The 16965-nt window shown below is 38.6% G+C and overlaps 1 protein-coding gene and 2 long non-coding RNA genes across 3 annotated transcripts; 1 reads left to right on the top strand and 2 right to left on the bottom strand.

Annotated features, from left to right (window-relative positions):
• Positions 1–350: 350 nt before the first annotated feature.
• LOC127177505 (olfactory receptor 52K1-like) lies at positions 351–7913 on the bottom strand. Its single transcript, XM_051129807.1, has 5 exons — positions 7856–7913; positions 7640–7742; positions 5759–6134; positions 1941–2113; positions 351–360 (listed from the first exon to the last, which is right to left on the bottom strand). Exons 1-5 carry the CDS (start codon positions 7911–7913, stop codon positions 351–353), a joined length of 720 nt encoding a protein of 239 aa, XP_050985764.1.
• Positions 7914–9461: 1548 nt separating this feature from the next.
• LOC127176766 (uncharacterized) lies at positions 9462–12667 on the top strand. The gene is made up of 2 exons (XR_007829147.1): positions 9462–9747; positions 11340–12667. It is a non-coding gene; the product is annotated as an uncharacterized LOC127176766 (long non-coding RNA).
• Positions 12668–13255: 588 nt separating this feature from the next.
• LOC127176767 (uncharacterized) lies at positions 13256–15801 on the bottom strand. The gene is made up of 4 exons (XR_007829148.1): positions 15660–15801; positions 13944–14015; positions 13468–13598; positions 13256–13362 (listed from the first exon to the last, which is right to left on the bottom strand). It is a non-coding gene; the product is annotated as an uncharacterized LOC127176767 (long non-coding RNA).
• Between the last annotated feature and the right edge of the window lie 1164 nt (positions 15802–16965).

Below are 16965 nucleotides of genomic sequence, written 5' to 3'. Positions count from 1 at the left end.
ATTCTGAAGGCCTTGATTAGCTTGTTCAGGTGTGTTTGACAGCGACACTCCAGGACCTATCCCTGGTGTAGTGTATTGCATATAAAGAATACTGAACTAAATTTGGAGTTTGTAATATACTATTGGGTATCATAGTTTGTGATAAGCCTGCCCTCTGGTGGTGACCCATGTAGTGACATATCAGAAAAATCAAGCAGTTAACAGTTCAGTAAAATAATGTTATACAGTTAGAGTTATACAGCAGACAATTGTGTCACGTAATTATTCATCAGCCAGCATACACAACAGAGCTACACTTCTGGCACTAGAACCAACATTAAACTGACTTCAGCTGAATAATAATAATCTTTTTAGAGCTGCCTATAACAGAATTTGAATTGTTACAATAACTGAGTCTCCATAATTAATACTGCTGTTTTCCTGTTTACCACAGTGAAGCTGTTTTGAAATAGATTTGAAAAAATCTGTACTGTAAAAAGAAATAAAGGTGACTTGACTTGTGTTGACTAGATACCTTAACAATGGCAATGCAATGTTATATACTGTACAATGCTACAAAAAACATGACAGTGTCATAAAGTGTATGATGCCATATTTACAGTATATTCACCAAGTATTCAGAATCCTTTGTTTTAATGTTGCAACTTTATGCTGAAATGTTTAAAATAATTCTGTTCACATCACATTTACGCTCCATACCCCATAATGACAAGGTTTAAAAAAACAAACAAAAAAAAAAAAAACAGATTTGTGATAACTTTGCAAATTTTATAAAAATAATAACTGAATGATCACATTACCATTTGCTATGACACACAAAGCTCAGCTCAAGTGAACACATTTTCTCTGGATCAGGGAGTGTCTTGACCAGAGCAACTGACACAATCTCCTTTTTCCCCCCATTGTCATCATTTTGGGACATCACCACCTAAAGCCAGCCCTGCTGCCATCTGTGTGTACCACCAAACATGGTCCTTAACTGGGTATGCTATCGTTGAGGTCTGGACCAGGGCCTCCTGAAGCTTAAGGAAAATTTAGCGGCAAACTTACTCTGGAGTGGAGATGTCTTTGATTAGCAGGTAAATGGTGTTGGGCACCCCTGGCGTACAGTATTGACAACATAATATTTTGCTCATAACAATTTATGAGCAAACAGCTATTTATTATTATTATTATTTTTTTGCTTTGTTTACAGAGTATTAATATTTCAATATACATACCATTCCATTAAAAAAACAAACAAACAAACAACAACAACAACAAAAATCCTCATATATTAGTATGCATGCACATACACAAGTGCAGTGTCACATTTTAATCTTCAGAGCAAGTGATTTTAATAGAAAAGTACTCAAAATTGCCCCATTGTTTGACAGATATGACTAAATTAGGTGATAATGTAGTGTACTTTACTAATGTCAAAGTACAAATCTGTGTAACTGTATTTGACTTTAAATGTGTCTGTAAAGGCAACAATTTGTACTATTTTTATCTTTAAATTTATTATGGGTTTATTTACAAGATATCACATAGCTTTCATCCCTAAAAGCAATAGCTTCTTTTATTAAGGACATTTTTTCAGTGTGCTGTATTATCATGTTGTAGTAGCAAAGACCTTTGGATTGTTTATAAACTTCAGAAATGTTTGCCTTATTTCTTTTGTTCTCCAACCATAGATTATTGGGTTAAAACAACTTGGAAAAAATAAGTATATGATACTGATGAACATTCGGTTGTTGGAAGAAATGTTATTTCTTATTCTATATGACAAAAATGCAATCAAAGCAGAAAACAAACTAATTGACAGGATAATTAAGTGAGTAATGCAGGTGTTTAAGGCCTTCATGTTAGCTTTTCCAGATTTTAACACAGAGGTAAAAATCACAACATAAGAAACAGTAATAAGAATAAAATCTGCTGCTGGTATAAGGAAAGCAGACAAAAGTCCTACAATATTATTAATAGATATATCTCCACATGCTAACTGAACCAATGCCATATGCTCACAAAAACAGTGATCAATCACATTTGTTAAACAAAATGACAGTCTTCCAGCTAGAGAAACCATAGTGACCATCAGGAGTCCATTTCTTATTGCTGGTGCAAAAACAAACTTTAGAAAGTTCGGGATTTCCATGTATTTATGATAGTAAAGAGGTCTGCATATTGCAAAGTAACGATCCAGTGCCATCCAAAAAAGCAGTGTAATTTGAAAGGTTCCAACAAAATGAATCCCGAACATTTGTATCAAACAACCAGTTAGAGAAATCCCACTCCAGTTGAATAAAAAACTAAGAAGCATGCTTGGTACAAAAAAATATAGGCATGATCAAGTCTAACACGGCCATAACAGCTATTAGTATATACATAGGAGAATGCAGAGACTTTTGACATATAATTAAATATATGACAATACAATTTGATATGATAGCTAATAAAAACATCAGAAAGAAAGGGATAAATAAAAAAGGTCTCCATTCTCCTAGGCTGTAGAAACCATTTAATCTGAACTCAGTGAATGAAACATTTTGTGCAGGAAAATCCTTCATGTTGAAAACCACTTTTGCACACACAGTGTTCTGTTCAAACTAATGAAGTTGATGCAACTAAGAAGAAAATAACAGAGTTGATCAAGCTTCCCTTTTAAAAACTCTATAATCAAAAAAGTTTTATATCATAGCAACAAATATATATATCTGCAGTGTGAGGCAAAATCATACTGCTAATGCCATTCAAATGAAAAGTAAATACGTTTATGAGCCAGGGAAATTAAGGAAATTAGGAAAATGTAATGATTATCTGCTTATTCTCTTATCCTGTCTACTAAAATCATTCATTAATCAGTGCTCTCCCCATTACAATGATAAGCAGAGATCTTTCATATATTTTCCCGGAGAAAATGAAAGCTTGACACATATCAGGGTCTCTAAATACACAGTGTCGCATTCCCAAGAGACTGTGTGTGACTGCCATAGAGGGATGGAGCTCATCTCCTTTTGCTGTATCCTAGGACTGCAGTTAAAAGTGTTAGTTGCACTTGCTTTTCTTTAAGTTTTCCCAGTATTTTATGCCTAACAATGAAAATTCATCACAGATGCAATGCGTATCACCTAATATCCCATTGCAGAGCATATCTCTTAATGCAATCAATATGTCCCTCTCTCTTTTTTTTTTTTTGGTTGGGGCTGTTATGGGCAATATATATATATTAAAAATTACTGGCACCCATACAAATTCCAATGAGTAAAAACCTGACTAAAGTACATTCCCATTTATACTGTGTTTATGTTTTATGTCTATGTTTTAAGTTTGGTCTAAATGCGTGGTGACAAACAGGCCACATTCCTAAAGTCATCCGTCACTATGTGAAATACTTAAGAATACATGTCAAAAGGCTGATGAGTTGCACAAATAAAGAAATGGCCTGCAGAAAGTTCAGTGGTTAAAATTTGTCAGTGACACAGAATCAGAGAATATGGTGAATACACACATGGTGTCCTGGCTTTTAATGAGACATGGCTGAATGAGCAGGACCTAGATTCAGACCTGTGCATTGATGGATTTCAAACACCATTTTTTTGTTGACTGAAATGCTGAGGTGACGGAAAAAAACAAAACAAAAACAAGATGGTTTGCATGTCAGTGAATGATATAGCAGAGCTGTGACTGTTCGAGAATAGATTTGCATGTCGGATGTTAAACTTTTAAAAGTATCATTACATCCGTTTTATTTGCCTTAAGAGTTTTCACAAATTTTTAATTTATTTTGGGTGACTTTAATCATGTGTCAATGGCTCGGTTGATCACAATTGTGTGTTTCTTTTGCTCACATATGAGGCTGTTTTGAGGAGAGAAAGAACAAACAAAAGATGTAAAAGTTTGTTCTGAAGATTCTGTTTACAGGAGTGTTATGGTTGCACAGACTGGGATATGTTTAAAGAAACATTATGAACTGTAGAGGCATGGACTCCACTAGACCTCTGAAGGTGTGCTGTGGCATCTGGCATCAAGATGTTAACAGCAGATCCTTTAAGTCCTGTAAGTTGCCAGGTGGGGACTTGTTTGTTCAGCACATCCCACAGATGCTCGAATGGATTAAGATCTGGGGAATTTGGAGGCCAAGTCAACACCTCAAACCCGTTGCTGTGCTCCTCAAACTATTCCTGAACTATTTTTTCTTTGTGGCAGGGCATATTATTCTGCTGAAAGAGGCCGCAGCTACCAGGGAATACCGTTTTCATGAAAGGGTGTACATGGTCTGCAACAATGCTTAGGTAGGTGGTACATGTCAAAGTAACATCCACATGGATGGCAGGACCCAAGGTTTACCAGTAGAACATTGTCCAAAGCATCACACTGGCTCCGCTGGCTTGCCTTCTTCCCATAGCGCATCCTGGTGCCATGTGTTTCACAGGTAACCAATGCATACGTACCCGGCCAAGAAAACATGATTCATCAGACCAGGCCACTTTGTTCTATTGTTCTGTGGTCCAGTTCTGATTCTCATATGCCCACTGTTGGCGCTTTCAGTGGTGGACAGGGGTCAGCATGGGTCTAGCATGGGTCTGACTGGTCTATGGCTATGCAGTTCCATACGCAAAGGAAAAACTGCAATGCACTCTGTATTCTGACACCTTTAGAACCAGCATTAACTTCTTGAGCAATTGAGCTACAGTAGCTCATCTGTTGAATCAGACCACACGGGTGGTGCAATCTCAAAAGTCTGGCTATTTAATAGCACATAGAATATCAAACTCAACTGCAGGCAGAAAATAATTTCCTATTTAGCGTCTAACCTTTGGAGCAGTCTTCCTAATATTGTTCAGGTGGCAGACACACAGTTTAAATCTAGATTAAAGATCAGATGGTGCCTAGAGATGACCACAGCAGTAAACTCACCAGAGCTGGACGATAACATCACTGAATCAATGGTGAACTGGGAAATGTGCTGTTTACTATTGTCCTCTTTTTAGAGCAGCAGAATTTAATAGTAGTACTAAACTGCACATGCACATATACCGTGACTGCATATGAAAATGCAATGTACATCAATGTACAAATTACACTTTTGTGTATAGGTTACAATTTCTATTAGATGTTGTAGATGCATACACATTTTTCTTTATATTTATTATGAATTTATGTACATAAGTATCATACAGCTTCAGTAAAAATACCTCCTTGTATTAAGCTTATGTGTTCAAAAATATTATCACATTATAATATCCATTTATAAGCCATTAGTTTTTTCAATAGGGAAGACCTTTGCACTGTTTATAAACTTCATAAATGTTTGTCTTATTTCTTTTGTTCTCCATCCATAGATTAATGGGTGGAGACAACTTGGAAAAAGTAAGTATAAGATGCTTATAAATATGCGGTTACTAGAAGAAATATTATTCCTTATTCTGTATGACAAAAATGCGATCAAAGCAGAAATCAAAGTAAATGTCATAATAATGATATGAGTAATACAGGTATTGATGGCCATTAAATGAGCTTTACCAGACCTAAACACAGAGGAAAAAATCACAACATAAGAAATAGTAATGAGAATAAAATCTGTCGTTGTTATAAGGAAAGCAGCCAAAAGTCCTACGATGTTATTAACTGAAATATCACCACATGCTAACTGAACCAATGCCATGTGTTCACAAAAAGAGTGATCAATAACATTTGTTACACAAAATGACAGTCTTCCAGCCAGAGAGACCATGGTGATGATCAGGAGTCCATTTCTGATTACTGGCACAACAACAAACTTCAGAAAGTTTGGGATTTCCATGCATTTATGATAATGAAGGGGTCTGCATATTGCAAAATAACGATCCAGTGCCATCCAAAAAAGCAAAGTAGATTGAAATGTTCCAATAAAATGAAGACCAAACATTTGTATCAAGCAACCTGTCAGAGATATCTCACTCAAACTGAATAAAAGGCTAAGAAGCATGTTAGGTACAAAAAACATAGGCATTATCAAGTCTAACACAGCCATAACACCTATTAGTACATACATAGGAGAATGCAGAGACTTTTGAGATTTGATAAGATATAGAAGAATAGAATTTGCTGTGATAGCCAATAAAAACATCAGAAAGAAAGGGAGAAACAAAAATGGCCTCCATTCTCCTAGACTGTAGAAACCAATTAATTTAAAGTCTTTGAATGAGATGTTTTGTACAGGAAATACATTCATGCTGAAAAACACATGAAGCTGATGAAACTGATAAACTGAAATTATATAGCAGCTGATCAAATTTCACCTACAGGAATATAAATTAAAATGTAATCTCTGTAGTGTGAAGCTAAATAAATATTGTTGTAGTGTACAACTAAAACATTGTTTCTGTTCTTCTAATGCAAATGTAATGGCTTTAACAAGTAAGAAGTATAATGAATAAAGGACTCATCATATGACAGCATAATATTATTATATTAAATCTACCCATACTCATTAATCTATGCTCTCCCCATTACATTCCTGAATAGATACCTTTTATAGTTTTACACATAAGATGTGTTATATTTTTTCTTGTTTGAGTATTATGAACGTTTGACAAATATGAGGTCTATATACACTGTGTTATGTTCCCATGAGTCTTTATGCTACTCCCATCTGCCTGTGTCATAGCAGTGCAGTTTCTATGTCAGTGGAAATGTCTCAGTTACGTATGTAATCCTCGTTCCCTGCAGGATGGAACAGATATGTCATGTCGGTATGACTGACTGATTGGGATCTTGCTTAGAGAGACCAATCCACTTCGAGTGTAAACTAAATGAGCCAATGCACATTGCCATGCGATGACTGCATCCAGCTGCCACTAATCGCAGCGCGAGTATAATTAGGCAGCAGGTGCAACGTATACTCAGGTTTTTGCTGAGGAGAAACGTTGGCGACGGGACATGACATCTCTGTTTCCTCCATCAGGGAACGAGGGTTACATTTGTAACCAAGACGTTTCCTTTCAGTCGGTCACTCTCGACATCACATCAGTATGACTGACTAATTGGGATCTCTACCAAAGCACCACAGATGCTGCCCTTTCCAATGTCCTGTGCGAGCCTTCTGCGCCCCCTTTTCACATAGGCCGGGGCTCGCCACAAGAAGACCAGTCACTGATTGTCATTGAACTACCTGCTCAGTGAGACTGGATAACACTGGGTAAAAGCAATCGTTCCACTTGGAACCAGAACGTTGAGGAAGCCCCATCCTTCCTGCAGGAAGTTTTGGAAGCACTTACACACATGATGACCGTTTAGGTGCATATGAAAGATTAGAGGTGATTGTAACCCTCTTTGAAATGGCAGAAGGTCTGCCTGGGAAACACAAGTGAGGGTCTGGTGCTGGATGCTCCACCATGTCTGGCTGCCGAGGGGATGGAGGAGCTCAACAGGGTGTACAGTACAGACACTCAGGAGCGGTTTTAACAAACCGATCCTAAGCTGGGGCCTCTTAGTGCTTCTACCCGTTTGAGGTGAGAACACAGGAGGATACCGGTTCCACACAAAGGCTATTCTAGCGAATCTAGCGAATGTGTTAGGGGTCGCCCAGCCCACAGCTCTACAAATATCTGTCAGCGAGGCGCCACGAGTCAGCACCCAAGAGGATGCAACACTTCTAGCAGAGTGAGCTCGCAACCTGAGTGGGCAGGGCACACCCTGTGCCTGATAAGCCAGGGTGATGACATTCACTATCCAGTGGGTCATCCTCTGCTTGGAGATGGCATTCCCTATCTGCTGGCCTTCGTAACAGATAAAGAGCTGATCTGAGGTTCTGAAGCTTTGTGTCCGCTACATACCATCTTAAGCCTGCAGCTCTACAAATATCTGTCAGCGAGGCACCACGAGCCAGTACCGTGAGGGTGCAACACATCTAGAAGAGGTCCTGAAGCTTTGTGTCCGCTACGTACCATCTTAAGGCTCAGACGGGACAAAGCAAATCTGCCAGGGAGTGGGTGTCACGAGAAGCGTTAGTTCCAGGAACCAGGTCCAAGTGGCCAGTAGGGCGCCACAAGCAGGACCTGCTCCTCGTCCTCCCTGATCTTGCACAGCGTCTGTGTGAGAAAGCTCACTGAGGTAAACATCTACTTGCACAGGCCCTGCAGCCAGCTGTGTGCCAGTGTGCCTGTGCTGAGTGCTTCCCCGGACAGGGAGTAAAACAACTGGCAGTGAGAGGTCTCTGGAGAGGCAAACAGGTTTACCTGAGCCTCTCTGAAACAGCTCCAGATCAGCTGGACCATCTGGGGGTGGAGTTTCCATTCTCCAGGGAGCACAGCTCGTGACAGCTCGTCGGCTGCATGGTTGTGCAAGCCCGGAATGTGAATGGCATGAAGGCGACCTCAGATGCTTGTGACTCCGGATGAGGAGGTGGGGGGCGAGTTAGGACATATGACGGGAGTGGAGACCAACTTGTCGGTCGCTGTACACAACGCAGTGGACCAGATAATAAGTAATATATAATTATAAGTACATACTATAAAACGATTATGTTGCCATTTTCATTTGAAAATTTAACTTTCCATATAATACATTTTCCAGTGCATATGGCAAGAGGTTTGCATACTTGAACTAAAGAAAGAGGGTTGTACTAGAATGCAAACAGTAAAACGTTGTATTTGTACAGTAAACAGGTGTGTATGTGTGTATGTGTGTGAGAGAGATCATGAAGACTTGTATTTGGCTAATTCAGGACTTAAATGTTATACCTATCTATGCAATATAGTGGAATACTGCAATAAGTTTAGTATACCACCCCTCTAAGTCAAACATTTTATTAATTTATTTATTTATTTGTTTGTACCCTCATTGGGGGCTGAGCCCCCCTAAAATGAAAATCCTAGAATTGCCCCTGGGACAAAATCTGTGTTTTTCTTTTATGCCAAAATTCATTACGGTTTTTAAGTAAAGATCATGTTCCATGAAGATATTTATGAACTAAAATGGCTATAACTTTTGAACGGAATGAGATATCTTCTCCAAACTCACAACGCATATAAGATGCTATAAGCATAAAACCCCATAAAAATGGCCATAACTACGCAACCGTTTGTCCTATTGATGTGAAAATCTGTGCGCACACTCTTGGTCCAAACTGCTGCAAGTGGCTGTAAGACATTTGTGTAAAACATGGCCGACATAGGCCGATGAAATTTGAGCACCTATAGACTAATTATCTGTTTGTAAACATTCAGGATGCGCGCACAGCATGGTTGCAGAAAACCCGGTGAAGAAAACTTCTGGCTGATTTCCCCTCAGAATTAACAGTCTCACTAGTTTTGTTAAATTGAGTTATAAAGTCCGAATTAGGATTGCATTTGTGAGGAAAAAAATGTCAGAATAGTGAGATAAAATTTTTAAAAAAAAAAGTAAAAAAAAAAAAAAGTACAAATGTTCATTGTAATAGGTTTAAATAATATTTCATGCTGTAACTGTAGGGCTAATACAATACATCCCCTATGAACAGCATATGTGAATATTAAGTAGACCTATTGTTTAAATCAAATTTATGGTTTAAAAGTAGAGTAATCATAGCAGTTTTCATCCATAATATGTCCGTTTAAACAGCAGATTAGAGTTTCACTTATCCAAAGATGTTCTGAGGGCAGAAAGGAAAATGATTGGTTCACAGATTGACCCAATGAAAATACGGCAGAGGCGGGGCCTAGGCTTTTTGAAATGTGGAGGAAAAAGTTCGCAGACTTAGCACAGATACTTTGGAGACTTCGTGGGATTGATTGCTGTTGTAAGGTAGGTGAATTTAGGGTATATTCTGTTACTGTTCAGAGATAAACTCCACTAAAAACATTTACTAAGATTTTCCAATGCTGTCCCGCTGTTTGTGGAGTTGATGTATATGTCAACAGAGCTCGTCGAAATCGTCACAACATTTAATCGATAAAAACTGTACATCTCCTGCCCTTGAGCTGATCTTAGAGCAGGATCACTCTGTAGACTTCAATCGCTGTTTTAATTTTGGTGCTTTACACGCTACTTTCACAGCAGGAGTGCTCAGGTTCCTGTCGCTGTGTTGTTTTTAGTAAACTACATGTGCTCTCAGGCCAGGAGTACTCAACTTAATTTAGTTAACTGTTTTTTTTTAGTGAACTACGCGCTGCTCCCAGGGCAGGAGTACTTAAGCTAATTTCATTGTTATTTTTAGTAAAGTACTCTGCTCTTAGGGCAGGAGTACTCAATGTAATTAATTTTGTTGTTATTTTAGTGAACTACGCGCTGCTCCCAGGGCAGGAGTACTCAACCTAATTTCATTGTTATTTTTAGTAAACTACGCTGCTCCCAGGGCAGGAGTACTCAACGTAATTAATTTCGTTGTTATTTTAGTGAACTACGCGCTGCTCTCAGGGCAGGAGTACTCAACGTAATTAATTTCCTTGTTATTTTAGTGAACTACACGCTGCTCTCAGGGCAGGAGTACTCAATGTAATTAATTTCGCTGTTATTTTAGTAAACTACGCTGCTCTCAGGGCAGGAGTACTCAACCTAATTTCATTGTTATTTTTAGTAAACTATGCTGCTCTCAGGGCAGGAGTACTCAATGTAATTAATTTCGTTGTTATTTTAGTGAACTACACGCTGCTCTCAGGGCAGGAGTACTCAACCTAATTTCATTGTTATTTTTAGTAAACTACGCTGCTCCCAGGGCAGGAGTACTCAATGTAATTAATTTCGTTGTTATTTTAGTGAAGTACACTGCTCTCAGGGCAGGAGTACTCAACCTAATTTCATTGTTATTTTTAGTAAACTACGCTGCTCTCAGGGCAGGAGTACTCAATGTAATTAATTTCGTTGTTATTTTAGTGAACTACGCGCTGCTCTCAGGGCAGGAGTACTCAACCTAATTTCATTGTTATTTTTAGTAAACTACGCTGCTCTCAGGGCAGGAGTACTCAACCTAATTTCATTGTTATTTTTAGTAAACTACGCTGCTCTCAGGGCAGGAGTACTCAACCTAATTTCATTGTTATTTTTAGTAAACTACGCTGCTCTCAGGGCAGGAGTACTCAACCTAATTTCATTGTTATTTTTAGTAAACTACGCTGCTCTCAGGGCAGGAGTACTCAACCTAATTTCATTGTTATTTTTAGTAAACTACGCTGCTCTCAGGGCAGGAGTACTCAATGTAATTAATTTCGTTGTTATTTTAGTGAACTACACGCTGCTCTCAGGGCAGGAGTACTCAATGTAATTAATTTCGTTGTTATTTTAGTGAACTACGCGCTGTTCTCAGGGCAGGAGTACTCAGTTGGTCTGTATTACATTACCATTATATTTATAAAACAGTAGACAATTTCTGTATGATTGATTGATCTTTTATTCTTCAGTTACCTGGAGGAGTTGCAAAATCTGGACAAATCAAAGGAGCTAACACTGAAGATCTGATACTGCCGAGTCCAAAATGGTGCAAAAATGGAGATGTATGAAAAACGGTGTAAGTTTGGATCCACCTGATAAAAGCACATAATAGCCAGATTCAGTCGGTAACTGTTAATTATGGGGATGCAAGCGATTTTCAACATTTACAGGGCCATCCGAATCCAGAATGTTGGTGTTTTTCTCCCACCACCCTCGAAATTCCCAGCGAAATTACATGCTGTTTTTTAGGCACCAAAGTTGTGTGGTCGAAGAAATCGATTCAAAATGAACAACAAAAATATTTCATAACTTCTCCAGCACAGCGGATAGGAGCTGTTAAGAACAAAAAGACAAGAAAAGTACTTAAACATTTTAAATTAGTCATTATAATGGCAGTAATATGTATGCAATAAAATTTTAAAATATAGGCCTACAATTACATACATAAAAATATAAACCAAGCAGCCTTGTCATTATAGTCCCTCATGTCCGCTGCGTTCTCAAAACTTTGAAAATACCCAAAATATCAAAATCAACTGTGGCGGCAGATAATTTTCTTATTTAGCGCCCACACTCTGGAACAATCTACCCAACACTGTTCAGGAGGCAGACACACTCTGTCAGTTTAAATCTAGATTAAAGACCCATCTCTTTAACCCGGCCAACACAACACATTAACACATTTCTATAATTCAAGTCCATTAAAGGATGGTTAGGCTGCATTAATTAGGTCAACCGGAACCGGGAATAATTTTCCATAACACCTGATGTACTCATTGCATCGTAAGAAGAATGGCATCTACACTAATATTAGTCTGTTTCTTTCTTATTCCAAGGTCACCAGATGATGGATCAGCACCTAGAGATGACCTCTACCTCCCTAAATGTCCTAAATGAGTCCTCTGCAATCTGACTTTGCTGCAACATGGAACTTTTGCATTATTGACACACTATTGTCCTATTTAAAAACTGTGAAGTTGCTTTGACACAACCTGTTTTGTTAAAAAGCGCTGTATAAATAAACGTGATTGATTTACCTCATGTAAATAAGAGGTTGCATGCAACTTATTTCTGCTAATCTTCACATTTCTCATGACACCTATCATTTGGAGAGATAAAATTTAAGAAAACCATTTCAGCTATAGTGGGTCTATTTTTGAACTTGAGATTTAAATAAACAACATATTATTAAATTTAAATTTATTCTTAATCCAAACATGTGACATTTAATTTATAGCAGACAACTATGCAACAGGCCATATGAGCAGTGCATTCCTGGGTTCATATGATCACACTGTGAATAAATCAAATCCATGAGTTTTATCACTGAGGTGCCACATACATAAATTTTTACATAGGTTCCTACTGTCCAAATAGGGCTTCTCTAACAGAGTTCACTTGGTGATACATAAATGTGATTACAAAAGGTACCAGTCAATTTTTGTGCAACCACTTAATGTTCCTCCCATGGACTATTGCAGAGAAATTAAGACTTGTAATTTTAATTATAACTTGTGAGTTATTCATTTATTATTATTATTTTAACAATTGTGTTGTTAATGTTGTATCATTCAATATCTGTTGTACAGATTGTTTAAGAACAAAATAAAATAAATGTTGATTGAAAATAATCAGTTTATGGGTCCAATATTACAATAAAATAAGTTTATTTATGACTTCTTTGTTTTTATACAATTACAAATTACAAACAAATCCAGTGAATTAAATGCATGTATAAAACACAGGAACGTTTCACAACAAAAAAGTTCAGCAAGATGTATCATTAAACTGCTGTAGTCTTAACTAGTGGATATCATCATTCCTAGAGGTTTTTAAGTTTTTTATTTTTTTATTTTTTATTTTTATTTCAGACATGAGTCAACAAATTTGAACAGGCCCCCTTTAAACCAAGCCCAAGGTCATAGGTTGCTTTGCCAAATATCTTCTCAAAACCGGTCTCTCAAAGTCTCCAGAAATGTTTGTAAGGTCTTCCTGCAATTGAAATTTTGAAAAATTGAAAATTTTGTTTCAATTTACACTGACAGTCATGATAAAAGAAAGAAAGGGAAAAAAAAAAAAAAAAAAAAAGAATTTTACTTAAAGGCTTTAGTTTGGGATATTGAATCATGAACATCCTCATTTTCATATATTTTCTGGACCACTTTCTTTTGTGCAGGAAACTTCCATGCCAGGAACACTACATCACTGACCATCTCACTGCACAGCATCTGAAATATAGCAATGTAAACAAACAGAATTACTAGCAAAATCATAAGATTAAAGATAAAAATCACTCCCTCAAAATTGACAATTTCTTAAAGACATGTAATACATCTTTAAACCCTGCCACTCCTAGAGCCTACTATACTCTGGCCTCAGCTACAACCACAATGATTGAGGGCAGATCAGAGTAGATGTTTAAGGGAGAGCTAATGAAGTCCATAGGCTGGAATTATGCAAACAAACCTAACAGGTAATTGATAACAGGAAGTGAGACTGGAGTTTGTGACACTTAATATGGGCACTTAAAAAAAAAAAAAACAAGATTCTCAACTAAAACTAGATGAACTTACAAAGAAAGTCCAGAGATTCCCTTTCTCCAAGTATGGACCAGTGACGACTTCTGCTTTTTCCAAGAAGTTTTTCTGCAAAGAGAAGAAAAGCTACATGAAAGAGTCAATGACAGGCCTGTAGTCATACAGAAATACTTTGACGTGAGTAGCACATAGTACATGACAAATAACAGTAACATGAACCTATCCAGTACTCCTGCCCTGAGAGCAGTGCATAGTTTAGTAAAAAATAACAATAATACGAACCTATTGAGTACTCCTGCCCTGAGAGCAGCGCATAGTTTAGCAAAAATAACAGTAATACGAACCTATTGAGAACTCCTGCCCTGAGAGCAGCGCATTATTCACTTTAGTACTGTTATTTTACTCCTGCCCCGAGAGCAGCGCATAATTCAGTTTAGTACTGTTATTTTTACTCCTGCCCGGAGAGCAGTGCATAGTTTAGCAAAAATAACAATAATACGAACTTATTGAGTACTCCTGCCCTGAGAGCAGTGCATAATTCACTTTAGTACTGTTATTTTACTCCTGCCCCGAGAGCAGCGCATAGTTTAGCAAAAATAACAGTAATACGAACCTATTGAATACTCCTGCCCCGAGAGCAGCGCATAATTCACTTTAGTACTGTTATTTTTACTCCTGCCCTGAAAGCAGCGCATTATTCACTTTAGTACTGTTATTTTACTCCTGCCCTGAGAGCAGTGCATAGTTTAGTAAAAATAATAGTAATACGAACCTATTGAATACTCCTGCCCTAAGAGCAGCGCATTATTCACTTTAGTACTGTTATTTTACTCCTGCCCCGAGAGCAGCGCATAATTCACTTTAGTACTGTTATTTTTACTCCTGCCCTGAGAGCAGCGCATTATTCACTTTAGTACTGTTATTTTTCTCCTGCCCTGAGAGCAGCGCATAGTTTAGTAAAAATAATAGTAATACGAACCTATTGAATACTCCTGCCCTAAGAGCAGTGCATAATTCACTTTAGTACTGTTATTTTACTCCTGGCCCGAGAGCAGCGCATAGTTTAGTAAAAATATACGAACCTATTGAATACTCCTGCCCCGAGAGCAGCGCATAATTCACTTTTAGTACTGTTATTTTACTCCTGGCCCGAGAGCAGCGCATAGTTTAGTAAAAATAATAGTAATACGAACCTATTGAATATTCCTGCCCCGAGAGCAGCGCATAGGTTAGTAAAAATAACAGTAATACTAACCTATTGAGTACTCCTGCCCTGAGAGCAGCGCATTATTCACTTTAGTACTGTTATTTTACTCCTGGCCCGAGAGCAGCGCATAGTTTAGTAAAAATAACAGTAATACTAACCTGTTGAGTATTCCTGCCCTGAGAGCAGTGCTTAATTCAGTTTAGTACTGTTATTTTTACTCCTGCCCTGAGAGCAGCACTAATGTTAATGCTAGCGCTAACTGACTAATGAAATGTCACGGAGATTTGAACGAGTTCTGTTGGCGCTCATATCGGTATCACAGACAGCGCGGTAGCATTGGAAAAGCATGTTTTACTCAATCTACCCCATAAGCAGCTTTTGTGCGATCGACTGATAAAGCAGTTGAATGAAAATGCATATGATATGATATGTAGTCCATGATTACTTGTTCTGTGCATCTTTGCCGGCTAATTATCTCACTAAACGTTAGAGTTATGTTGATTTATTATTATTTTTTAAATAAAATACATGGCAAATTCACTTACCTTGCAGCAAATGCCTCCCACGAAGCATTAATAACGTTTCTGTCTGAAGTATTCCCTCCACACGTCCAAATTTCCTGACCCCGCCTCTGCTTCAATTTCATTGGTTGAATCTGTAAACCAATCATTTTCCTTTCTGCCCTCAGAACATCTTTGGATAAGTGAAACTCTAATCTGCGTTTAAACATGTGCTTCTAGCTTCAAATGGCGTCACTGACTACAGTGTTCTATAAAAATTATTTGCATTCCAATAGGCACAAAAAAAATTCTCTTATTCCTTGGATTTTACCTGTTTACCTCTACTTGTTCCCAGAATTCTTCTGCAACCACTATGCGCTCGCATCTGCAAGTAACGCTACTGTGATGTCTACTCGATTGGAACGAAACTTGACAGGTTTGACTCACGACCCTAAAGGTCTGTGAGAAATTTGAAGGAATTCAGCCACTGAGCATTTTTCACACCATAAACGATTGTACATTGTGTGGTTTTTTACACATATGCACCATGATATTTGTATCATACGATAAACCTCCTCATTGTCACGTTTCAGGCAGGAACAGATGAACAACGACGTAGTGAAACAAACAGTCTTTAATAATCCACAAGGAAACACAGGAAACACTGGAACACAGGGTGGTAACATCAAGGTCTGACAAGGCAATAGGGAAAACACACAATATATATACACACAGACTGATTACAAACACAGGTGCAGACAATGAGGGAGAAACCAAAACACACAGAGCTGCAGGGGGAAATGATGGGAGAAACCAACTAAAAAGTCCAGGGGTGTGACATTACCTCCCCCTCCCGGAAGGCGCGTCCTTGCGCCGACAAACAGGGAAAACAAAATTCTTAGGAGGGGGCTTCGGCGGAGGACGGACTCCTGGGAGGAGGGCAAAAGATGGAGTCCATGGAGGTGATGACGGAGGGAGGAGCCAAGGAGGTGACAGGAGGGGGCTGGAGCAGGAGGAGCCAGGTGAGACCCAGATCGCAGCCATGATGGAACCCCACGGTGGAGCCGATGGAGGGAGGAGCCATGGTGCAGGAAAGGCTAATGAGAGGGAGCTGAGAGCCGGGGTGGAGCCGCAGGGTCGGAGGGCCGAGGCGGAGTCCAGGACTCTGAGGTTGGAGGCGACGATGAGGGATCCTCCAACCATGACACCGATGGAGACTGGCAGACCCGCGGCGAACCCACCACACAGATGGTGAGCTGAGGATGAGCAGAGGTGCTGACAGGAAGCAGAGGTGACTAAGGGAGGGTGGGAAATCCAAACAGGCTGACAGTTCCATATTCAAGTCCATAAC

This window comes from Labeo rohita, chromosome 15, assembly GCF_022985175.1.
Source record: "Labeo rohita strain BAU-BD-2019 chromosome 15, IGBB_LRoh.1.0, whole genome shotgun sequence".
Classification (NCBI taxonomy): domain Eukaryota; kingdom Metazoa; phylum Chordata; class Actinopteri; order Cypriniformes; family Cyprinidae; genus Labeo; species Labeo rohita.
This window is presented reverse-complemented; position numbering and strand designations above follow the sequence as displayed.